General features: G+C 40.4%; 1 protein-coding gene and 1 pseudogene across 1 annotated transcript in view; one reads left to right on the plus strand and one right to left on the minus strand.

The window, feature by feature from the left end:
- SLC6A16 (solute carrier family 6, member 16) overlaps positions 1–10514 on the minus strand; it is a 26871-nt gene extending 16357 nt beyond the window's left edge. Inside the window, exons 1-7 of the mRNA XM_010849708.1 lie at positions 10510–10514; positions 8639–9132; positions 8044–8201; positions 7729–7855; positions 7337–7512; positions 6991–7101; positions 6576–6817 (exon numbers count right to left, since the gene is read on the minus strand). Of these exons, the coding sequence (XP_010848010.1) occupies positions 6576–6817; positions 6991–7101; positions 7337–7512; positions 7729–7855; positions 8044–8201; positions 8639–9132; positions 10510–10514 (1313 nt within the window). The remainder of the gene's footprint in view (positions 1–6575; positions 6818–6990; positions 7102–7336; positions 7513–7728; positions 7856–8043; positions 8202–8638; positions 9133–10509) is intronic.
- A 9374-nt stretch (positions 10515–19888) lies between these two features.
- LOC104995645 lies at positions 19889–20538 on the plus strand (annotated as a pseudogene).
- The last annotated feature ends 6254 nt before the right edge of the window (positions 20539–26792 follow it).

The following is a 26792-nucleotide window of genomic DNA, read 5'->3' on the forward strand; positions in this document are numbered from 1 at the left end:
AAGGTCCATCTAGTCAAGGCTATGGTTTTTCCAGTGGTCATGTATGGATGTGAGAGTTGGACTGTGAAGAAAGCTGAGTGCCGAAGAATTGATGCTTTTGAACTGTGGTGTTGGAGAAGACTCTTGAGAGCCCCTTACACTGCAAGGAGATCCAACCAGTCCATTCTAAAGGAGATCAGTCCTGGATGTTCATTGCAAGGACTGATGCTGAAGCTGAAACTCCAATACTTTGGTCACCTCATGCGAAGAGTCAACTCATTGGAAAAGACTCTGATGCTGGGAGGGATTGGGGGCAGGAGGAGAAGGGGACGACAGAGGATGAGATGGCTGGATGGCATCACCGACTCGATGGACATGAGTTTGAGTGAACTCTGGGAGTTGGTGATGGACAGGGAGGCCTGGAGTGCTGCGATTCATGAGGTTGCAGAGTCGGACACGACTGAGCGACTGAATTGAACTGAAAAGGCATTATTAGATGAAAGAATCTCAAAAAATTCATTGCCAACATATCTTTAATATTAAAGAAATGCTAAAAGTTTTTCAGATGGAATGGAAATAATACTGGAGGGAAAATTCAAACTTCAGAAACTAAGGAAGAGCAACAAAAATGATATCCAGGTAAATATAGCAGAGTATTTTTCTCCTCTTAAGTTGGAGAATACGTATGTCAGTTGAAGGTAAAATGTATAACATTGTTTGATAGAATTTTCAGTGTATGTGGTACATATGACAACCATAAAACAAAGTGGGGAAGACAAAGGGTCTTATTATGATTATACAGTTTTACATGTCACTTAAAGTGTTAAAATATTAATTCTAATTAGACTGTAAAAAGTGCACATTTTTATTGGGTTGTTTGCCTTCTCATTGAGTTGAAAGATTTCTTTACATATTCCAAATAACATGTAGTTGATCCTTCAACGAAATGGGGGTTAGAGATTTCCCTGGTGGTCCAGTGATTAAGAATCCATCTGCCAATGTAGGGGACACAGGTTCAATCTCTGATCTGGGAAGATTCCACACGCTGCAGGGCATCTAAGCCCCTGTGCCGCAACTAGAGAAAGATCTATCACAGCCAAAAATAAAATAAATTTTTTTCAAAAAAACTCATTGAAAGTTATCTATTTTTTAAAAATGGGATGTTGGGAGAGCCATCCCTCTGCACGGTTGAAAGTCCACTTTTAACTTATAGTCAGACCTCCACATCTGCAGCTCCTCAGTATCCAGTTCTGTATCCATGGATTCAGCCAATCGCAGATCATGTAGTAGTGTAGTACTATTGAAAAAAATCCACGTATAAGTGGGCCTGTGCAATTCAAACTTGCATTGTGCAAAAATCAACTGTGTACAGAATATATAAATTCCTCCAATTTTGTAACATGTACTTTCATTATCTTAATGGAATCTTTCAAAGAGAAAATGATTTTAATCCCAATGGTGTCCAATTATTAACCATAATAAGGGCTCTCCTACTAGCAGCAATGAGAACTCTATGAAGTATAGAAAAATAGCAGATATACAGAATGGCAGGCAATACCACTAGGCCTAAGGCAAATTAATAAGAAAGGAACAAATGTGAAAGAGTGATTTCTAGGATATCTTTTTAAATTCTTTAAAACTGGAAAACAAGAGTATATATAGTATCCCATCTTCTATGTAAGAAAGAAAGTAAATAAGAAGATACACATTTTTCTACTTATTTTTACAAATACAAGAAGGATAAAGAAAAAATAATGAGTTTTCTTCAGAGGACAGGTGAGAATTGGGTTGAAGAATTGGTTGAGAATTGGGTGAAGGTCAGTTCAGTTCAGTTCAGTCGCTCAGTTGTGTCCAACTCTTTGCAACCCCGTGAATTGCAGCATGCCAGGCCTCCCTGTCCATCACCAACTCCCAGAGTCCACCCAAACCCATGTCCATCAAGTCGGTGATGCCATCCAACCATCTCATTCTCTGTCATCCCCTTCTCCTCCTGCCCTCAATCTTTCCCACCATCAGGGTCTTTTCAAATGAGTCAGCTCTTTGCATCAGGTAGCCAAAGTATTGGAGTTTCAGCTTCAACATCAGTCCCTCCAATGAACACCTACGACTGATCTCCTTTAGGATGGACTGGTTGGATCTCCTTGCAGTCCAAGGGGCTCTCCAGAGTCTTCTCCAACACCACAGTTCAAAAGCATCAATTCTTCGGTGCTCAGCTTTCTTTACAGTCCAACTCTCATATCCATACATGACTACTGGAAAAACCATAGGGTTGACTAGACGGACCTTTGTTGACAAAGTAATGTCTCTGCTTTTGAACATGCTATCTAGGTTGGTCATAGCTTTTCTTCCAAGGAGCAAGCGTCTTTTAATTTCATGCCTGCAGTCACCATCTGCGGTGATTTTGAAGCCCCCCAAAATAAAATCTCTCACTGTTTCCACATCTATTTGCTGTGAAGTGATGGGACAGGATGCCATGATCTTCGTTTTCTGAATGTTGAGCTTCAAACCAATTTTTTCACTCTCCTCTTTCACTTTTTTTTTTCTCCTCTTTCACTTTCATCAAGAGGCTCTTTAGTTCTTCATTTTCTGCCATAAGGGTGGTGTCATCTGCATATCTGAGGTTATTGATATTTCTCCCAGCAATCTTGATTCCAGCTTGTGCTTCTTCCAGCCCAGCGTTTCTCATGATGTACTCTGCATATATGTTAAATAAGCAGGGTGACAATATACAGCCTTGACGTACTCCTTTTCCTATTTAGAACCAGTCTGTTGTTCCATGTCCAGTTCTAACTGTTGCTTCCTGACCTGCATACAGGTTTCTCAAGAGGCAGATCAGGTGGTCTGGTATTCCCACCTCTTTCAGAATTTTACAGTTTATTGTGATCCACACAGTCAAAGGCTTTGGCATAGTCAATAAAGCAGAAATAGATGTTTTTCTAGAACCCTCTTGCTTTTTCCATGAGCCAGTGGATGTTGGCAATTTGATCTCTGGTTCCTCTGCCTTTTCTAAAACCAGCTTGAACATCTGCAAGTTCAAGATTCACAAAGTGTTGAAGCCTAGCTTGGAGAATTTTGAGCATTACTTTATTAGCGTGTGAGATGAGTGCAATTGTGTGGTAGTTTGAGCATCTTTGGCATTGCCTTTCTTTGGGATTGGAATGAAAACTGACGTTTTCCAGTCCTATGGCCACTGCTGAGTCTTCCAAATTTGCTGGCATATTGAGTGCAGCACTTTCACAGCATCATCTTTCAGGATTTGAAATAGCTCAACTGGAATTCCATCACCTCCACTAGCTTTGTTCGTAGTGATGCTTTCTAAGGCCCACTTGACTTCACATTCCAGGATGTCTGGCTCTAGGTGAGTGATCACACCATCGTGATTATCTGGGAGAGTGACATTTCTCTGTATCTTCTTGTATAATTTTGTCTTTGGAATCCATATTAATGTTTAATAAAATAAAATTAGGGGCCCTAAAATGTCATACAAACAGAAACAAATGAACATAACTGTATTTCAAGTGAATAACGTAACTACACTGAACTGAGGAGAAAGAACTAGCCCAAGTTAGTTTTGAACACAGCATTCTGGCCATAAAATTCAGGATAAAGACAAGTTGTCAGTGAACACTGGAACATAGGATCAGTGTAGTGTGTGTGTGTGCATGCACGCTCAGTCGTGTCCTACTCTTTGCTACCCCATGGACTATAGCCCACCAGGCTCCTCTGTCCATGGGATTTCCCAGGCAAGAACACTGGAGTCGGTTGCTATTTCCTCCTCCAGAGGATCTTCCTGATCCAGGGATCAAACCCACGACTCCTGTGTCTCCTGCACTGCAGGCAGATTCTTTACCACTGAGCCATCAGGGAAGCCATATTCTAGTATCAGAATTAAGCAATGGGTGTGTGTGAGAGACAGACAGACACAGAGAAACACTGTGGAAAGCAATTTGCATTATCTAGTGAAGCAGAAGATAGATGCAGTAGATTGAAGAAACATGGTCACGATATTTAGCAGCTCTTCCCATCAAGAGACAAAGTCTATTTTTCCACTCCTTGAATCTGGGATGTCTTTGTGAATTCCTTTGACCAAAAAAAAGTAACAGCAGTGACAACTGGAGCAATCTCATGCTTAGGCTTCAAGACATTTTTCTGATTCCACCTTTATTCTCTGAGCTGCCATATGAGGAAGCCCAGGCTAGCCACAAGGTGAGGCCTCCTGGAGAGAACAGCCTTTGCTGACCCGCCAACTGTGCAAGCAGAGTGAGCCCAGCTACCACCATACACAGCAGAGCAGTGCTGCTCCAGCTGGGCCCAGCTGAATGCAGACATGTAAGTTAACCCACCCACACCCAGGAGAAGAACTTTCCAGTAAACCCACAGAATCAGAAGGAAATAATAAACCACTGCTGTTTTCAGCCACTTACTTTTGGAGTGATATGTCTCACAGTAATAGATAACTACACTCCAACAATTTCACTTATACTTATATACCCTTGAAAAATGTACACACAGGTAGTGCACTGAGGAAAATGTATAATGTTTAGAGAAACATTGTTTCAATAGCCAAAAACTAGAAAGATTGTACAAACATTCACTAGTAGTAGAATGGGTAAATAAACTGTGGTATGTTCATTTACTGGAATATTATACAGCACTAAAAAAAGCACAGACTAGAGGAAGATACATGGCACCCCACTCCAGTACTCCTGCCTGGAAAATCCCATGGATGGAGGAGCCTGGTAGGCTGCAGTCCATGGGGTCGCTGAGGGTCGGACACGACTGAGTGACTTCACTTTCACTTTTCACTTTCATGCATTGGAGAAGGAAATGGCAACCCACTCCAGTGTTCTTGCCCGGAGAATCCCAGGGACGGGGGAGCCTGGTGGGCCGCTATCTATGGGGTCACACAGAATCGGACATGACTGAAGTGACTTAGCAGCAGCAGCAGAGGAAGATACAACAATACGGATGAATCTTTCAAGGACAGGTTGAATTAAAAAAGTAAAACACAAAAGAATACAAAGAATATGTGTATGTAAATGAACAAATTAGACTACATAAATGGATACATTAAACTACTGCTTTGTATAAATGTTCAAATTAAACTATATTGCTTAGATAAGCATACATATAAGAAAATGGAAAGAAAATAAAGAACTAATTATCATAAAAGTCATGATAATGGGTACCTCTAGGAAGGAGGAAAGAAGTAATAATTAGAAGTCCCTCTATATGTATGCAATATACAATAAATGTTTTTTAAAATATTAAAAATACCATTACACTCCTACCAGGCTGGCAAAATTTTAAAGTTTGACCAAGCTTAATCGAGTGTTGTGCAGAAAGTGAAATACACGGAATTCTCACTATCATAAACCATGTTGAAAATCAGACAACGTATGTTAAGTCTATAGGTGTGCCAACCCTACCCAGCAATTCCATTCTTAAACATATATATTAGAGAACTCTTGCAGGTGTGCGTCTGAATATGCCCAGCCTTCTAGAAGGAAAACAGTGGCCATCTGCATGGATTAGGATTACCAGAGATAAATTCAGCTTAGGTTTGCCTCCTCTGGGAGTTCTTCTCTGAGTAGCTTAGGAGGAATGAATAGCTCTGTATTTTGTCCTCCCCATGACTTCTGCTCCTCGTTATCATGAGTTTAAGACCATATAATCAAGTATCTAATTCCCCTCCCCTTCTCCTTCCAAATCTTAAAACTCAGTGAAGGCAAGGTCTATGGTCTGATTCACCTGTCCAATCTTCATGTTATACAAGGAGTACTTTCTAAATGTTTGATGAGTGTTTTTGAAATTAATGCCTAAAGTATTAAAAATGGGGATGAATTAAAGAATAAAAATAATTTAAAAGTAAAGGCTTTAGTTCTGAGAGTCCTTTTAGGGTTAAGTATGATGGACTGGGTGTTCATTGGAAGGACTGATGTTGAAGCTGAAACTCCAATACTTTGGCCACCTCATGCGAAGAGTTGACTCAATGGAAAAGACCCTGATGCTGGGAAAGATTTGGGGCAGGAAAAGAAGGGGACGACAGAGGATGAGATGGCTGGATGGCATCACCGACTCGATAGACATGAGTTTGGGTAAACTCCGGGAGTTGGTGATGGACAGGGAGGCCTGGCATGCTGCGGTTCATGGGGTGGCAGATAGTCGGACACAACTGAGCAACTGAAATGAACTGAACTGATGACAGACCAACAGAAATCCCTAAATTTAGGAGCTGACGGTAAAGAATGAAGGCATTCAAGAAGTGGAGAGTTCTACAGATGACTGTGGTTCTGGATGCGATCTGGGACTGGAGTAACCTTGAATGCTTTCATATCTCTGTGGTGGTACTCTGAGGTAAACAGTTGGCATTCTCAGAGTTTGAAGATTTCTAGGACTAAAAAAGGGCTCTAAGAAGGATACTATATGACAGGGATTCTACTGTCTGTTTTTCACTCTAGGGAAAAGTAGAGGCTTGCAAGTACACCTGAGATTGAGATGTGTGAATGTAGGTCTTTGTAGAAACTTTAAGGTTAGGCTCCCTGTGTTTTGTAGTTCCCTGAGGTTGGGATCCTCAACTAAGAGGTTGGCCTTACTTCTCATTGCAGCGGTGCGTGAGCTGTGTGGCCCAGAAGCCCAAGACAGAGAAGATAAAAGGTGTGACAAGCATCATGGAGATCAGGTTAGCCAGAGCCACAATAACGGCATCATTGAGACAGCTGCTGGATGATTGAATGTGCGAGGCTATGGAGATAATGGAGCCAAAGCCGAGGCCCAAGGAACACAAGACTTGGTTCCCTGCTCCGCGCCATACGTTCACGTTGTATATAGCTGATATCTAAAAGGGAGAAGACAAGTGTTAAGGGAAGATGTCAAAGGAGAGGAGAATCTTAAAAGGGTTAAAATGGGGGAGAGGGGACACAGAGAGAGATAATGGGGAAAGGATGCCCTAAGAATAAGCAGGAAATGTCCTCCAAAGCCTGAGAGGGGAATGAGGAAGATACACCTTACCTTGACAATTGTCATATAGTGAAGGCCAAATACTGCCCCTTCTAGCATTATACTCCGCACGACAAAACAGAGCATTATGAGACCGCTGCTTGATACCAAGACGCACATTACCTGAATTGAGAGTGGGACAAAGCATGTACCAGTGGGAGTCAACAAATAATCAGCAAAATCAAAAGTTCTGAATCAGAAATAAGGAGGAGTTAGAAGACAGCTTCTAGCAGGGGTCAGGGGCTACTGGGAGTAAAAAGTCAGAGGGAGTGAAAAATTAGGAAACCAAGGAGTAACAAAGTTAGGTGAGGACCAAAGCATCTGAGAATGTCAAGATATTAAAAAAATGGTGGCTCACCTTCCCAGTCCACTTGAGCCCATTAAGCATGAAAACACCAAGAAGACACACGGACAGGAATAAAGGCAGGCACAGACTGAACACTGGTGGTCCATCATCCTCAATACTGTCTGAGGCCTTCAGAGTCATCCGGTACCAGAAGTACAGGGTGGGTGTCGTCCGTGCACATTCAGGATCTGAGGGGACCTGGCTCTGGACATGCCTGCTAGACAGGATGACCCCTCCCCTCTTCTTTATCCCCCCCCCCACTTCCCCCTCTTCCTTTCCCTTCCCCCTATTTCTTCTTCCTTCCACAATCTTCCTCTTCTTTATCACTCCTTGCTCCTTTCTCCTCTTCCAAATTTCCTCCTACCTCTCTGTTTCCCCCTTCTCATCTTTCACTTCCTCCTCACCAAAGCCACTGGCGTTCTCCAGTAAGGGACATTTCTCCCATGGGACAGGATACTGGAAGGACTGACTCAAGTAGAAGAGGATCCAGGCAGTGATCACATTCAAGAACAAGCCGTTGATGAAGCACACCTAGGGGCCAGGGAGGAGGTGGCTGGGGAGGAAGGGAGGGATCAGGAAAAAGGAGGGGATTTGACAGAGGATTGGGGAACTGAAGGGATCTGACCCATGGAAGTGCAGTCTTGGGACCCATTCCAGGATGAGGGTTAGGATGGGGATGGGGTGTAAAGGGTAGGCCTGGGAAGCCCAGAACTCCTCACCATGAAGCTTGTATACCCTACACCACCAATCCAGGGGCTGATGACCTTCCACACACCAATATTGCCCTGACGCATCCTCTGGCCAGCTGCCATCTCCAGGAAGAGGAGAGGAATCCCGATCAAGAACAGCAAGAAGATGTAGATGATGAAAAAAATGCCTGTACAGGGGATTCAAGGAGGAGCTCTCAGAACCAGCTGGCTTTTTGGTACCTGGACTTCTTCATGGGTACAGAAAAACTCGTTCCCCACCAGTGACCTCCCTCAGGGGCATAGGTATCAGGGGTCAACTGTTTCCACATCCCTTACAGTTCCAGGCGCCCAGTTCTTTGGTCTCTAATTCCTGGAAGACCCAAACATCTAGTCTTCACCTCCACCCTTGACCCAGGCTTCTAGCCCCACCATCCTCCTGTTCAGATATTCTGTACCTCTAACCCCTCTCATGATCCTTCACGTTCAGGCATCTGACTCCTATCCTGCTCAGAATACCAAGTCTTTATCCTCTACAGGTCCCAGAGACCTTGGGAGTTTGAAGTCTAGACAGGCCTCCATCTTGTTAGCCCCTTGTGGATCCGTGGTTCCTGGTACCCAGACTTACCACCTCCGCTGTGAAGCCACAGGTAGCAAAAACTCCAGAGACTGGCCGGCCTCATGGTATAGCCCATCTGGGCCAGGAGGTACTCAGCCTTGTTGGACCAGAATGGATGAGTAATGAGGACTTCACTCTTCTCCTTCTCTGGCACCTGAACTTTCTCAGGTAAGAGTCTCTGTTTTAGGACTGGGGCAGCCTCTGCCTCCGTGACAGGGGTGGCCTTGGGATGGCTGGCCCTGCTCTGAGCCTCAAAAGCTTGCGTCTCCCAGGCCTGAGCCCTCACAGCCCGGGCCTCAAAAGCCTGGACCTCGGAGACCCAGGCTGTCAGAGACCAGGTGGCCGTGCCCTTGTCTTCCAAAGCGTGACTTCCGGGGGAGCTTTCAGCAGATGAGACTTTGGCCAATGATGTTCCTGAAGCCTGGGCGTCTGTTGTAATTTCAGGCAGACTTTCAGGAGCAGCTCCAACTTTCGCAAGGGAGGATTTGATTTTGTGAGTAGACCTGAAGGACACCAAAAACTAGATTTTAGGTTTTAAAGTAAAAAGATGACTGAGTTACACAACAATCCTCAACACCTCCTAAGGAAACCTTCCATTTCTGTCCCTGTGTGTATATGCTAAGTCACTTCAGTCGTGTCCGACTCTTTGAGACCCCATAGACTGCAGCCCGCCAGGCTCCTCTGTCCATGGGATTCTCCAGGCAAGGATACTGGAGTGGGTTGCCATGCCCTCCTCCAGAGGACCTTCCAGACCCAGAGATCAAACCCACATCTCCTGCATTGGCAGATGGATTCTCTGCCACTGAGCCACCTGGGAAATCCCAGATTTTACCATGCATGTGTGCGTGCTAAGTGGCTTCAGTCATATCCGATTCTGTGCAAGCCTATGGACTGTAGCCTGCCAGGCTCCTCTGTCCGTGGGATTCTCCAGGCAAGAATACTGGAGTGGGTTGCCATGCCCTCCTCCAGGGGATCTTCCCAACTCAGGGATCAAACTCGCATCTCTTATGTCTCCTGCATTGGTAGGTGGGTTATTTACCACTAGCACCACTGGGAAGACCCATTTCTGTCTCTTCCACCACTGAAATTCAAAGCACAAAAGAATCTTTCACGTAAGTTTTACTTCTTAGAAACGTTTCAGTGCAAGGGATAAAGACAAACAGCCAAGCTAATAGTGAGGAATTCCACTCAAAAAGTTTCTGAAAACTTTGAGGTACACTCCATACAGAGGATAGTACTATTTATAGTGGGCTTCTGAATCAAAGAAAGGACTTTAATACTAAATCTGCCTGGTAAGCCAATCTTAGGAAAGCTGTCGTACTTCTCTGAGCTGTTTCACCTGTAAAACACTCAGGTTTCTGCTCAATTATCACCTCACCAGAGACGCCTTCCCTGCCAGCCTATCTAAAATAGTAGCTGCTGCTGCTGCTGCTGCTAAGTCGCTTCAGTCGTGTCCGACTCTGTGCGACCCCATAGACGGCCACCCACCAGGCTCCCCCGTCCCTGGGATTCTCCAGGCAAGAACACTGGAGTGGGTTGCCATTTCCTTCTCCAATGCATGAAAGTGAAAAGGGAAAGTGAAGTCGCTCAGTCGTGTCCAACTCTTAGCGACCCCATGGACTGCAGCCTACCAGGCTCCTCCGTCCATGGGATTTTCCAGGCAAGAGTACTGGAGTGGGGTGCCATCGCCTTCTCCGAAAATAGTAGCTACCTACCCACAACTCTACCTACCCACAACTCTCTCCATCAAACCTACTTTTATTTTTCTTCATAGCATTTCTCACCTCCTGATGTGATTATCTCTTGACGGTTAGTCTAGTCACATCTAACCGTGCTCCCCACCCCACTGCTCTGTTCCCAACAAGTGGATGGTGCTTTACCTCATATCTAGGGCCACTTTCCTCTCTGTTCTCTGTGCTTCCACCACTCTGACCTGTTGTTGGCTCTTCAAATGCTCTACAAGAGAATAGAAAAGGAAAAAAACAAGATGTGGAAGAGGGGAAGAGAGGGAACTGGAGTTTTCTTTCAAAGGAGGAAAGAGTATGCCACCCAAAAGCAGAGGCAGCGAGTAGGTGCCAAGACAGCACAGGCACATCTAGGGCACAAGGATAAATCAACTGTGAGACACACTGTTTCCAAAGAGTTCTTAAGTAGCTCAGGAAATGCTTACATTTCAATGATAGGTTAAAAAAAAAAACAACTCAGATATAAATTTCCATCTTTAGTTCTATTTCTACTACATTTTAAAATGCAATGAAAAAAAAATAAAATGCAATGAAAAAAAAAGAATTAAAAAAAACGCAAAGAAAGTCCAAAAGAAAATACATTAATATATAGAGGACAAGGATTATAGGTATTTTTCTAGCCTTCCCTCTGATTTTAAATCAGTCTAGTAAATTGTCTAAAAGTGTTACTTAATTATCAATAAAAATATATATCAATAAATAAAAACTAAAAATAAAATGATGATACTGGACACAGAAGTCAAATTGAAAGAGCTCCCATCAGCCAAATCTTGGACAACTGGAGCATCAAGATAAATAATAACAGATAAGAACACACAGAATAAAATAAGAATCTATGAATCCACAGTGATATAAATAAGGAAAAGGAAAATCTCTTCCTTACAGTAAAATGCAAACTAATAAATGCATAGGAATGATGAAATTAGAAAATTATCATTTGCCATGAGTAATAATTGACTCAAGCAATAATTGTTAATCATTGCTCACACAAGAAAGTTTGACAGGGACAGAAATGAGTGCTTAGTATTAATGTGTCTCCCCACAGGATACTCTCCTCCCCACCAAATAGAAAAATAGTATCTTTACAGTCTTAAACACTACCTTAACCACATAGTGAAAGTCAGTTGATACCATCTGCTTCCCGATCTGAGGCGCTGAGAAGAACACAACATCATTTCAGTGGTATTCTTGCCAAAAATGTGCGACCAGAATCTAATCATGAAGAAATAGCAAACTGACGGACATTCTATAATGTAACTGACCTCTAGGCATTAAAAATGTTGAAGTCAGGAAGACAAGAAAAGACAAAAGAATTTTAAGTCCAAAATTACAATTGTAAGCCTGAAATTATGTCAAAATAAAAAATTAACGCTGGAACTTGAAAAACATCTGGGTTGGACTTCTAGTGTCTGATTCTCATGTAAGGGGCTTGTAAGGAGGGCCTGCCACTCCATCTTAATAAGCAAAAAATCTGAACAGACTGAAAAACCAGCAACTCTTGTTGGATCCCTAAGGGAAGTGAGGACAGAGGGAAAATCACTGCCCTTAAGACTGGAGAGACAGATAGGCAAATACAAAAATTCACTGAATAACAGAATATCAGAGGAAAAAATCCCCTTGGGTTTCCAGCAAGGGAAGGGGAAAAAAGAACCATGTTAGTGTTATCGTATTTTCATAATTTAAAAATGAAGAAAAAGAACCATTTTGAACCACTCTAGAATACTCTGTTCTTAATGATGCCTCCCCTCAAGAAAAACTAGTTAACCAGAGCCTCATCTGTTAATATCAGAGTCAAATTGACCTAGGGTAAGGAAATACCCAACTCCAGCCCACTCTAGACACCCTGTCTCACCTAAAAGGGAAGGGGAAAAACAAAAACCTGAGAAACATTTGTTAAGTTCACAGTCCAGAAACACAGGCACTAAAAGACTGAGATCTAGTCACAGGATTATTGAACATTTCCCCTCGTCCTACAACTCACCACATTACTAAAGGCTGATTTATAGTAGTTTACCATTACAGCAAGTTCAGGCTATCAAGGTAAAAATTAAAAGGCATACCAAAAAGTAAAAAAACACAATTTGAAGAGAGAACAAGGATTAACCAGACATGGTTAATTAACTAACCAGACATGGTTGAGATGTTGAATCATCAGACCAGGGATTTAAAACAACTATGAGTAATATGTTAAGGGTGCTAATAGATTAAGTAGACAGCACACAAGAACAGATGGGTAATGTGAGCAGAAAGATGGAAATCCTACGAAAGAACCAAAAAGGACTGACAGAGATTTAAAAATACTGTAACAGAAATGAAAAATATTTTTGATGGGTTTTATTTGTAGACCAAACATGGCTGAGAAAATCATCTCTGAGCCTGAGAATATCTTGAATAGAAGCCTCCAAATCTGAAAAGCAAAGAGAACAAAGACTGAAAATCAGCAGGCAGAAAATAAGTAAAGATATAGTTAAACTCAACACCACCACCAATCAAAAGGATATAATTGGCGTTTACAGATTACTTCCTCCAGTAACAGCAGAATACACATTTTTCTCAAGTTCATTCACCACAACAGACCACATTCTGAGCCATAAAACACCTTAACAAATTTCAGATTTGTTATTTGAAGTCATACAATGTCTGCTTTCAGTCCACAATCAAATTAAACTAGAACTAGATGAAATAGACTGATTCTTTGAAAGACACAGTCTTCTAAAACTCATACAAGAAGAAACAATCTAAATAGGTCTGTCTCTATTAAATAAGTTCAACAAATAATAACCTTCCAAAACAGAAAGCACAAGAACCAGATGGGTTCACTAATGAATTCTACCAACAATTTAGGGAAGAAATTATACTGATTTTCTACAATCTCTTGGAGGATAGAAGCAGAGGGAATAATTCTATGAGACCAGCATTACCTAGACACCAAAACAAAGATATTACAGAAAAAGAAAACTATTAATTAATATCTCTCATAAACATAGGTGCAAAAATCCTCAACAAAATATTAGCAAATACAACCCAACAATGTATAAAAAGAATTATACATCATGACCAAGTAGGACTTATCCCATGTATCCCATGTATACAAGGCTGAATGAATACAACATTCAAAAGGCAATTAATGCAACAACAGGCCCATGAAAAGATGCTCAACATCATTAATCATTAGAGAAATGCAAACCAAAACTATAATGAGGTACCACCTCACACCAGTCAAAATGGCTATCATTAAAAAAATCTACAAATAACAAATGCTGGAGAGGGTGTAGAAAAAAGGGTCTCTACCCCTCCCACACTGTTGGTGGGAATGTAAATTGGTGCAATCACTATGAAAAACAGTATGGAGGCTTCTCAAAAAACTAAAAATAAAGTAGCCATATGATCCAGGAATCTTGCTCCTGGGCATATATCCAGACAAAACTATAACTCAAAGAGATACATACATGCACTCCAATGTTCATAGCAGCACTACTTACGAGAGCCAAGACATGGAAGCAATCTAAATGTCTATCGACAGATAAAAGCATAAAGAAAATGGTATAAATACACAATGGAATACTACTCAGCCATAAAAAAGAAAGAAAGAATGTCATTTAATGGGTGGACCTAGAGATTATCATGTGTGCTTAGTTGTTCAGTCGTGTCCGACTCTGCGACACCACGGACTGCAGCCCACCAGGCTCCTCTGTCCATGGGGATTCTCCAGGCAAGAATACTAGAGTGTGTTGTCATGCCCTCCTCCAGGGGATCTTCCCAACCCAGGGATCAAACCCAGGTTTTCCACACTGCAGGCAGATTCTTTACCTTCTGAGCCACCAGGGAAGCCCAAGAATACTGGAGTGGATAGTCTATCCCTTCTCCAGGGGATTTTCCCAACCCAGGAATCAAACCAGGTCCTCCCGCATTGCAGGTGGATTCTTTACCAGCTGAGCTACCAGGAAGCCCAGAGATTCTTTACCAGCTGAGCCCAGAGATTACCAGCTGAGCGACCAGGGAAGCCCAGATAAGCGTAAATCAGAAAAAGAAAGACAAATAACATAGGATACCATTTATATGTGAAATCTATCAATAAAGTAAGACACAAATGAACTTATCTATGAAACAGAAACAGATTCACAGACACAGAGAACAGACATATGGCTGCCAAGGAGGAGATGGGGTGGGGGAGGATAGGACTGAGAGTTTGTAATGAGTAGATCAAACTGTACATGAAAACCATATACAAGATGAATAAATAACCATGTCCTATTGTATGGCACAGGGGACTATATTCAATATCCTGTGATAAACCCTAATGGAAAACTATATGAAAAATATATATGTGTGTAACAGGATCACTTTGTTGAACACCAGAAACTTAAAATTTTTAAAAAATAAAATTGTCAAGCAGAACCGCATTAAAATTCACTGCATGGTCTAGTGATAGAACAAAGAGTCAGTAAACTTCAAGATGCACTCATATAAATCATCTAATTTCTGAAAGAAAAAGAGGGAGGAAAATATGAAAGTCATAGTCTTAGGGACCTGGGTGGCCAATCAAAAGATCTAACAATGGATAAGCAGAGGCCTTAAAGGAGAGAAAAGAATGAAAATAGGTCAGAAAAACATATTTGAAGAAATAATGGCAGAAAACCTCCCAAATTTGGTGAAAGAGATAGATTTTTATTTAAAGAAGCTTAAAGAGTACCACATAGGATAAACACAAAGAGAAAAATGTCTAATACGAGCACAGTCAATCTGCTGGAAATCAAAGATAAAGAGAAAAATCTTGAAAGCAGCCAGAGAAAAAGAACATATTACATACAAGGGAACAATACTAAATACTATGTACTTGTCATCAGAAGTTATGGAGGCCAAAGGGAATGGAATAATATTTTCAAAGCACAAAAAAAGGGGAAAAAAGACTGCCCATCAGAATTCTATAATCAATAAAAATATCCTTAAAAAAAAAAAAAAGAAGCCGCAGACTTCCCTGATGGTCCAGTCGTTAAGAATGGACCTGGCAATGAAGGGGTCACAGGTTCAATCCCAGGTCCAGGAAAATCCCAGATGCTGCAGGGCAGCTAAGCCTGTGGGCCACAATTACTGAAGCCTGTGCATCCTAGACGACTCTGCGACAAGAGAAGCCACCACAACGAGAAGCCTGTGAACAGCAACTACAGAGCAGCCACGGCTCAGGGTAACTAGAGGAAGACCACAGGCAGCAACAAAGACCCAGCACAGCCAAAAATAAACAAATAATTAATTTAAAAAATAGATAAAAAAATTTTTTTTGTTTGTTCTTTAAAAAGGAGACAAAACAAAAACATATTCAAATAAAGAAAGATTCAGAGAATTCATCACAGCAGACCACAAAACAAAAGATGATGAAATTAGTTCTGAGAATGAAGGTAACAATATCAGAGGGAAATTCAGATCTTCAAGAACAAATAAAGAATGTTGGAGATAGTATGTATGTGGGAAATAGTAAAACTATATTTTCCCCTTCTTTAAAATACATGTGAATTTTTAAAACAAAACTTACTTGTGAATTTTTAAAACAAAATTATGATTTTAAAAAACAAAAATTATAATTGTACCAATCATAAAGAAGAACAAAATAATGCCATTTGCAGCAACATGGATGGACCTAGAGATCATCATACTAAGTGAAGTAACTTAGACAGAGAAAGACAAATATATGGTATCACTTATATTTGGAATCTAAAAAATGGTACAAATGAACTTATTTACAAAACAGAAATAGTGTCATAGAAAACAAACTTATGGTTACCAACGGGGGAAGGGAGGGACAGATAAATTGGGAGATTAGAACTGACGTATACACACTACTATATATAAAATATATAATTAATAAGCTCAGGGAACTTTACTTAATACTCTGTAATGATGTATATGGGAAAAGAATCTAAAAGAGTGGAGATATATATATATATATATGTATAACTTATTGAGAGTTCCTTGGACTGCAAGGAGATCCAACCAGTCCATCCTAAGGGAGATCAGTCCTGGGTGTTCATTGGAGGGACTGATGTTGAAGCTGAAACTCCAATACTTCGGCCACTTGATGTGAAGAGCTGACTCATTTGAAAAGACCCTGATGCTGGGAAAGATTGAGGGCAGGAGAAGAAGGGGACAAAAGAGGATGAGATGGTTGGATGGTATCACCGATTCTATGGACATGGGTTTGGGTGGACTCTGGGAGTTGGTGATGGACAGGAAGGCCTGGAGTGCTGCAGTTCATGGGGTCACAGAGTAGACACGACTGAGCGACTGAACTGATTCACTTTGCTATACAGCAGAAACTAACACAATATTATAAATCAACTACACTCCAATAAAAATTAATTAGAAAACAAAAAGTTTATAAGTTGTAGGTTTTATACTGCATAGTAGATGTAAAACACATTGAAAGCAGGGGGGCATACACTGGACATATACAATTGCAAGATATCTACATTATATATGAATTGATAAAATATTCTAAATAGACTATAAAAACTTAAGAATATGACTTGTAATCCCTAGACAACTGCTAAATAAATGTTACAAAGAGTTACAGTTACCAAGGCAAAAGATAAATTAAAATGAATACTAAAAAACTATTCAAACTATCTAAAAGAAGATAGAAAGGAAAAATGGAAGCCTAAAATGGACAAAAAGAAAAATAATGAAATGGAAAACTAAAATCCAACCATATCATTTACATTAAAGGTTTTCAATTTAAGCATTCCAATTAAAAGGCAAAATTTGTCAGGATGAATAAAAAAGCAAGACCCAATTATATGCTGGTGAAGAGATATGCTGTTAAGTTCAAAGATACAGATAGATGAAAGTAAATTACTAGAAAAAGTTATATCATGCAAAACCTTTTTCGAGTAGGTGAGTCTTTATTTTTCGCACACCATTCTCAAACACTATAGTGTATGTGCGTGTGCGCTCAGTCACTCGGTCATGTTCCACTCTTTGTGACCCCACAGACTATAGCTTGCCAGTCTCCTCTGTCCATGGAATCTCCCAGATAAGAAGGACTGGAGTAGGTTACCATTTCCTTTTTCAGGGGATCTTCCCGAGCCAGGGATTGAACCCACAATGGCAGGCGGATTCTTTACCACTGAGCCACCAGGGAAGCCCAGTGGCCCTATTAGTATAACAAAATTATGTTTGAGATAAAGAATATTATCAGATAGAAAGAAGGACGTTTATTCATAATAAAAGGTCAATTCATCATGAAGGTAATATTTACAAATGTGTTCAAACATAAAAGTCTCAAAATACATGAAGCAAAAGTTTACAAAAATTAAAGAAAAAATAAATTCCAAAATCATAATATTAATAGAAGTTAGCACTCTTTCAGTAACTGGCAGGAAAAAAGATGAAAATATCAGTAAAGATGAAGATCCAAAAACGCTATCAGCAGCTTTGGCTTAACTGATATTTATACAATCTCAGAATTGCAGAACACATATCGACCATAAAACACATATCAATAAATTCTCAAGGATTAAAATCACACAGAGTATATTCTCTGACTACATGTTAGTAAATTTAAAATCAATAACCACATATTTAAGAAAACTTCAAATACTTGGAAATTGAAGAAAATTGGGACTTTCCTTGGTGGTCCAGTGGCTAAGACTCTGTGCTTCCAATGCAGGGGGTCCAGGATTCAATCCCCAGTCAGGGAAGTAGATTCCACATTCTGCAACTTAAGATCCTGAATGCCACAACAAAAATCAAAAGTCCTGTGTGCCACAACTGAGACTTGGCAAAGCCAAATAAATAAAATATTTTTTAAAAGAATATATTACTAAACAATTCAGAGGTCAAAGAATAAATCACAAAGAAATTATAAAAATTTTAAAACTAAAGGATAATAAAATTATAAAATGCCAAAATTTGTGGAATATAGCAAAAGCAATGCTCTGAGAGAATTTTATAACTTTACACACTGATATTAGAACAGAAAAGAGGTTTAAAGTCATTGTCTGAGGGACTTCTCTGGTGGTCCGGTGGTTAAGAATCCACCTGCCAACGCAGTGGACACTGGTTCAATCCCTGGTCCAGGAGCTCAAATCCCACATGCCATGGGGCAACTAAGCCCATGTCCCACAACTACTGAGCCCACGTGCCATACAGCCCATTCTCCACCATAAGAGAAGCCACCACAATGAGAAGCCTGGGCACCGCAACTAGAGAGTAGCCCCTACTCACCATCACTAGACAAAGCCCGAGTGCAGCAACGGAGAACCCAAGCACCACCCTGAAGACCCAGTGCAGCCAGAAATAAATAAATAGAGGACGGAACAGAAAACAGACTACTGATGAAAGTAAGAAAGCCAAAACTGGTTCTTTGAAATGATCAACAAAATGGGTAAACCCCACAACAGATTGATGGGACAAAAAGAGATATGCACATCACCAATATCGGGAATGAAAGAGGATTATTACCGCATATCCTATAGACATTAAAAGGATAAGAAGAAAATATTTCATGCCAACAAACAACTTAGATGAAATGGGGGAATTCCTTAAAAATACAACTTAACAAAACTGATATCCAATGACATGGGAAATCTGTATAGTCCTATGACTATTAAATAAATTGCATTCCTTATCAAAATCCCTCCCACCAAGAAAATTCCAGGCCCAGATGGTTTCAATTAGTGAATTTCATAGAATATTGGAAGAAAAAAAAATAACACCAAGTATAAGTACTTCTGAAAACAGAAGAGGAAACACTTCCCAGTCCATTTTATAAGGCTGCTACTGCTAAGTCACTTCAGTTGTGTCCGACTCTGTGTGACCCCATAGACGGCAGCCCACCAGGCTCCCCCGTCCCTGGGATTCTCCAGGCAAGAACACTGGAGTGGGTTGCCATTTCCTTCTCCGTTTATAAGGCTACCATCACCCTAATAACTAAACTTGATAAAGATATTAGTAAAAGAAACCATTTAAGACAAATATCTTCATGAACATAGATGAAGACAAAAATCCTCAACAAAAACTACAAATGAATCCTGAAATATACAAAAGGGGTAATAACTAATGATAACATGGAGTTTGTCCCAGAAATGCATGGTTGATTTAACATACAAAAGTAGCAATGTAGGGAACTTCCCTGGCAGTCCAAAGCTTAAGATTCCATGCTCCCAATGCAGGTGTGCTGCTTTGACCCCTGACTGGAGGACTAAGATCCTACACATCCCACCACATGGCAAAAAAAGTAGCAATGTAATTCAGAAATAAACCCATAAGCATATGGACTTTGATTCTTGAAATAGAGTACAAAGACATCCAACTGGAAAAGAAAGGTCCTTTCTGGAATAACTGAATTATACAAATAGGAAAAAAAAGAATGAAACTCAAATCCTATTTCATGCTATACACAAAGACTAATTTTATATGAATCATCAATCTAAATGGAAAATCTAAAACTAAAAAGCATTTAAAAGAAAACCTAAGAGCCTCAGTCAGGCACGGAGTCACTTGTGGAAGGAACATCGTGATGGTTGCCCAAGGAGAACCCAAAGTTCAGTTCAAACTTATAATGGTTGGTGATGGTGGTACTGGAAAACTACATTCATGAAACGTCATCTGACTGGTAAATTTGAGAAGTATGTAGCTACCTTGGGTGTTGAGGTCTATCCTCTCTTGTGTTCCATACCAACAGAGGACCGATTAAGTTCAATGTATGGGATACAGCCAGTCAGGAGAAATTTGGTGGACTGAGAGATGGCTATGATAGACAAGCTTAAAGTGCCATTATAATGTTTGATGTAACATCAAGAGTTTACTTACAAGAATATGCCTAACTGGCATAGAGATCTGGTACGAGTGTGTGAGAACATCCTGATTGTGTTGTGTGGCAACAAAGTGGATATTAAGGACAGAAAGGTTAAGGCAAAGTCAATTCTCTTCCACCAAAAGAAGAATCTTCAGTACTATGACATTTCTGCCAAAAGTAACTACAACTTGGAAACTCCCTTCCTCTGGCTTGCTAGAAAACTGATTGGAGACCCTAACTTGGAGTTTGTCGCTGTGCCTGCTCTTGCCCCGCCAGAGGTGGTCATGGACCCAGCCTCAGCAGCACAGTACAAGAGTGATTTAGAGGCTGCTCAGACAACTGCTCTCCTGGATGAAGATGATGACCTGTGAGAAAGTGAGGCTGGGGCCCAGCGTCAGAAGTCTAGTTATATAGGCAACTGTCCTGTGATGTCAGCGGTGCAGCGTGTTTGCCACTTTATTAAATAGCTAAGCAGAACGTGTGCTTAATCTTTGGATGCTTAAGGAGATGGATGGGCTTTGGAGTGAATGTGGCAGTTAAAAAAAAAAAAACCTTCATTTTTTTTTTGACCTGCATATTTAGGTGTTTTGGAACACAGTTGTTTCCTCCTTGAGTTTCAAATATAAGACTGCTATAGTCACATGACAATACTGAGAAGTGGAACCTTGTTTGTTATTGTCATTCCCATTCCTTTTCGTTTAGAATCAGAATAAAGTTGTATTTCAAATATCAAAAAAAAAGAAGAAGAAAACATGAGAGAGTACCTTTATGACTTAAGGGTAAGCAAAAGTTTCAAATGTAGAACATAAAGTGCAATAATCTTTAGAATTAATCATTTAGATTTCACAAAGTTAAAAAACTCTGCTCATCAAGAAACTTAAGAAAATTAATAGGCAAAGTCAGAGACTAGGAGAAAATGATCCCGAGATACATAGATGACAAAAGACTTGTGTTTAGGGAATATAAAGAACTACTGCTTAATTAAAAGATATAAAACAGTAGTAGGGGTATAAGAGGTACAAACTACTCTGTACATAATAAATAAACTACAAGTATATATTGTACAACACAAGGAATATAGACAATATTTTTTAATAACTATATACCGAGTATAACCTTTAGAACTTGTGAATCACTATGTTGTACATTTGCAACTCATGTAATATATCAACTATATGTCAAATTTTAAAAGATGTACAATTAGGACTTCCCTGATGGTCCAGGTGTTAAGAATCCACCTGCTAATGAAAAGAACACAAGTTTGATCCCTGATCCTAAAAGATTCCACATGTCTCCAGGCAAATAGGCCCATGCACCACAACCACTGAGCCCACACACCCTAGAGCCTGTGCTCTGCAACAGGAGAAGCCACCAGTGAGAAGCCCTTGCGCTGCAACTAGAGAATAGCCTGTACAGCAATAGACCCAGCACAGCCAAAAATAAAAATAAATAATTAAAAATTATAAAAAAAAGAAAACACATAACCAGTATCAGGAATAAAAGAAGGGGACATTATTATAGATGCTGCAGATATTAAATAAATAATAATAATAAATATTAACATTGTACCAATAAATTTAAAAAATAGATGAGATACTCAAATACCTTTTAAAAATTAACCAAAGAAGTATCTCAGGAAAAATAAAGAACCCCCAAAGTCCTGTAGCCATTAAATAACTTGAAAATCTTTTAAACACACATGTGTTCATGCACACACTTACACACATACATATACAAACCTTTCTAATACCAGGTTGTCAGCAATGGCAAATTTTACCAATGTTTAAGAAAGATATACTTGTCTATAAAACAGAAAGAGGAACACTCCCCAACTTATAAGACCACCTCAACCTTGATACCAAAATTTATCTGAAAATTTTGAGTTTCAGCCAAAAAATAGCTGAAATACTTCTGAATAAAAACAAAGTGAGAAGTCATGCTCTAACAAGTATTAAGTTTTGTTATAAATTTGTAGTAAGACAGTGTGAATGGATACAAGGACAAACAGCCTAGTGGAAAAGAATAGAGAGCCTAAAATTAGACCCATCCTTATACGGAGTCTGATACATGAGAGATATGCCTTAGCAGATCTGTGAGTAGGGGCTGAACTTCTCAATAAACGGTGCTGGACCAACTAGGCGTCCATATAGGAAAAAAAAAAAAAAGGCCCCTACCTCAAATGACTGTCCATGGGGTCGCAAAGAGTTAGATACAACTGAAGCAACTTAGCAAGCATCTCAAAGGGCGTGCAAAAATTAATCTCACGTGGAAGAAAGAAGTAAATTGGAAAAAAAATACTATAAAATTCTAGAAAAGAATGGAGGCTCACTGTTATACTACTCCAGGGAACAAAATTACTGATGATGCAAATGCTGCCCTTTAAAGCACAACACCTTGGTGTTTCTCGTAAAAGACACAATGACCATAACATTTCAATTTGAGGACTTCCCTGGTGGCACAGTGGATAAGACTCCACCTGCCAATGTAGGGGACGGGAGTTCAATCCTGGGTTAAGGAAGAACCCACGGGCCATGGAACAACTAAGCCCATGCACCACAACTATTGAGCTTGTGCTCTAGAGCCTGGGAACCACAACTACTGAGCCCATGTGCTGTAGCTACTGAAGCTTGCCCATCTAGACTCCATGCTCCACAACAAGAGAAGCCACCACAGCGAGAAGCCTTCATACAACGCAGGCCCAGCGCAGCCAAAAATAAAACAAACAATAAAATTATTTTTAAAACTTTCATCTGATACATTCTACTACATTAAAATTTAAAACGGCTTTTCATCAAAAGGCTCCAAAAGGAGAATAGAAAGAAAAACTGTAGAGTGGGAGAATATATCCACAACCTACATAACAACAAATGACTAATATTCAAAAGATATAAAGAACATTACAAATTAGGAAGAAAAGGACAGACAACCCAATAGGAAAATGGGCAGGGGGCTGGAGAAGCACTTCAAAAATACTGTATAATATTTAAATAAGTATTAAATAATTCATTTAATTAAATTATTCCAATAAATATTACAAATTCTATGTCATTAACAGTCAATGAAAGGTAATTAAAATAACAATGAAATACCACTGCACACCAACCAGATTGGGAAAAAAATGGAAAAGTTTAATAATATCAGGTGTTGATGAGATGTAAAACAACCAAAAAGTCTCATCCTTTGTTAATGTCAGTGTAAATGGTTATAACTACCTTGGAGAACAACCTAGTACCAGCAGTAAAACTGAATACACACACACACTACGGCCCAACAACTCCCAATGTATTCTCTAGAGAAACTCTTTCACTTGAGCCAAAGAATACAGTAATAATTAATGATAACATATTGTGCTTGCTTTATGTCGGGCACTGTTCTAAATGCTCTATATTTTTCAATTACATTACTCTTCACCATAACCATGTAAGGTAGGTACTATTATTACTCCCATTTTACAAAAGTGAAAAAATTGAAATACGAAGCAACTTCTTCAATTGTACACTACCGATGAGTGGTAGTCAGGATTTAACACAGTTTGGTTTCAGAAACAGCTCTTAACCAACTACATTCTTCTACTTCTCACAAGAATGTTTTCAGAAACATTCATAATTGTCACAAAGCTGAAAAACACAAGTGCCCATCAACAGCAAAATGCATAAATCATAGACTTTTCAATCAAAAGAATACTATCCATATGTGAAGAAAATAAAGGAACTATAGCTACATGCAACAGTATAAATAAATTTCACAATGTTGAGCAGAAGAAGCACAATATAAAATATTCTAGACAGAGAATCCATAGTTCTAAGTTGAAAACAGAAGCAAAATCATGGCAAAAGTATAAAGAAAATCAAGGAGATGATCAGCACAAAAGTCAGACTTGAAGTTATCTCTAAAAGGTAAGAAGGGACTATGAAATGATAATGACAGAAGATCTTCCAGAGCCCTGGTAACATTTATTTCTTGATCTGGGTGGCAATTACACAGATATAAGCTTTATAATTATTCATTTAAAACTCTATTTATACATTCTATGCCCTTTGGTGGCCACAGATTTCATGATTTTGAACGTTAGAAATAAAATATAAAGAAAAGAAGAAATGGCCAGAGAACAAGGAGAAACACCAGAAGGAAATGCTGTCACAAAAAGGAAAAAGTAGCAAAGAACCTCCAATTATCAACACAAATCAAGTAAGATAAACCCTAAAGTGTATCCATAGGGAATTCTTTCATTTGGGTTTTTTTTTTTTAAGTGACTTTTATTCTTTAAAGGTAGTTAAAAACCCATGTAGCATATTATGTTATCAAATGTTAAATCATTCATAACAGTATGTGTCTTAGTACTTCTTACTTTTTTTTATTTTAATTGGAGGCTAATTCCTTTACAGTATTGTGGTGGTTTTTGCCATACAGTGCCATGAATTTGCCAGGGCTGTACATGTATCCCCCTGCCTCCCCTCACCCCATTCCCACCTCCCTCCCCATCCCATCCCTCTGGGCTGTCCCAGTGCACCGGCTTTGAGTGCCCTGCTTCATGCATTGAACAGAAATCTTAATTCGATTTGTTCAAAAATTAACCAAGTTGAGGAAGCTGGAGATATTTCTCAGATAGCCGGCAGCTTACCTAAGAAAGGCAAATCTTCACTATTACCAGATGGTTTGCCAGCAACTGAAATGAACCATAACTCAAATAACAGGAAGTACTTCTGATCCCCCGTACTTCTGATCCCCCTAATTCTCGCTAACACTGACCCTGACACTGAGTTCCACTAAAAAAAGGAAAACTGTGTTTATGAAAAATAAATCCACCTTTCTTAAAAACATTCAAAAAGTGTAAACTGGTCAATTTACCAGAATCTAGAAGTTTTCTGGTAAATTGGTAAATTTGACTCTTACTGAGAGAACTAATTTTGGGCGAACAGATTCTGCAAACGGGCCACCTGCAACCCCCTGAAAGCCCCTTTGTGTTCTAGCAGCCGAGAGGCCCTGATGGTGGCCCAACGCCTGAGACCCTACCTCATCCTTCCCGGCAAAGACTCTTCTCAACCACTGCTTCCAGGGAGCTCTCGGAGCTCCTGGAAGTGCCCCTTTACCTCTTTCCCTGTAACTATAAACCCCAAAACGAAAGGAAGGAGCTGGTGTCCAGCTTCCTCAAGAAAAAGGCAATAACTTCGTCCCCAACAGGCCGGTGAAGGCCCGGTCTCTGCAGCCTGGGGGCCTGAACCCATCGGCTTCCCTGGTTGGGCGGGGACCGCGGCCTGCGGGTCGCGACCTGGGACGGCCTCAAAGTCGAATCTGGTGAGCGAAGGGGCTGACACCAGTTTCCCAGGTTCTAGGGGAGAAAAAAGGAGGGTCCTCTCAGGCCGTTTGACCCCTCAGCTCCACAGAGCCCGGGCAGTCTGGGAGGCTCCGGACGGTGGCCAGTTATCCCTCGGCTGAGTCCGATGACCTCAGGGCATGACGTCCAACCTCACACACCCGAGATTTATGAACGTTTCAGGGATCCCATAGGCGCCAATTTCACCTCACCCTCGAGGCCTGGGCTCTTCAGTCTGGTCAGTCAGGCGAAAATGAGGGTGTACAAGGCTCAACTGAGAAGCTTAGCGACCGAGGCCTCAGGCCCCACAGGCCTCATCTCGCGACGCTCCTCGCTCTACCTCTAGGCGCCTTTCCCGCATTCTTCTGCGCGCATGCGCGTCCCGCGTGCAGGCGCGAGCGACTCCGTGCCTCCGCTCTTTTCAACAGCTATCTCCCTCCCTGTACATGTAAGTGCATGTACCCACATGCGCCTACTTCCACGCATGCGTCCGTCCATCCCGCCTTTCCTTATGTTCCCATTTAGACCGGGTATCCAATCCCTTCCCTTTCTACCTCCTGGCACTGTTCAGTCCAGGCTCTAAGGCGAGTCCCTAGTCTGGAGCACTGGCTTCACTTCCACTTCCCTGAGTAATGTGGAAGCAAGGGTGAGGTGGAATCGTTCTTCACATTCATTTCTTCTTGCCTTCTAACCTTTTGACAGTAATACTTAAGGCTTCCATACTACTAGCCAAACCCTAAATATATGTCCTATAAGACAGATGGGGATCTTGCCTTCAGAGTTCAGTAATATGCTGGGCTTACAGAGAAGATTCTAAAACCCAAGATTTACTCAAAATTTCTGGTCTTAGGACTGCTTTGATATTCTTAAAAATGAAGGACCTCAATTATTTTTGTGGGTTATATTTATATAGATTGTGTTTATGTGAGCTATATCTATCAATATTAAAATGAGAAATTTCTGAAATATGTATTGGCATCATAACACAAAAATCCATTGCTTTAACATAAATAACATTTTTAATAACTAATTTCCACACCAAAAATAACAATCCCAAAGAAGGGCAATGCCAAAGAATGCTCAAACTACCGCACAATTGCACTCATCTCACATGCTAGTAAAGTAATGCTCAAAATTCTCCAAGCCAGGCTTCAGCAATACGTGAACCGTGAACTTCCTGATGTTCAAGCTGGTTTTAGAAAAGGCAGAGGAACCAGAGATCAAATTGCCAACATCCGCTGAATCATGGAAAAAGCAAGAGTGTTCCAGAAAAACATCTATTTCTGCTTTATTGACTATGCCAAAGCCTTT

This window comes from Bison bison, unplaced genomic scaffold, assembly GCF_000754665.1.
Source record: "Bison bison bison isolate TAMUID 2011002044 unplaced genomic scaffold, Bison_UMD1.0 scf7180017864285, whole genome shotgun sequence".
NCBI lineage: Eukaryota > Metazoa > Chordata > Mammalia > Artiodactyla > Bovidae > Bison > Bison bison.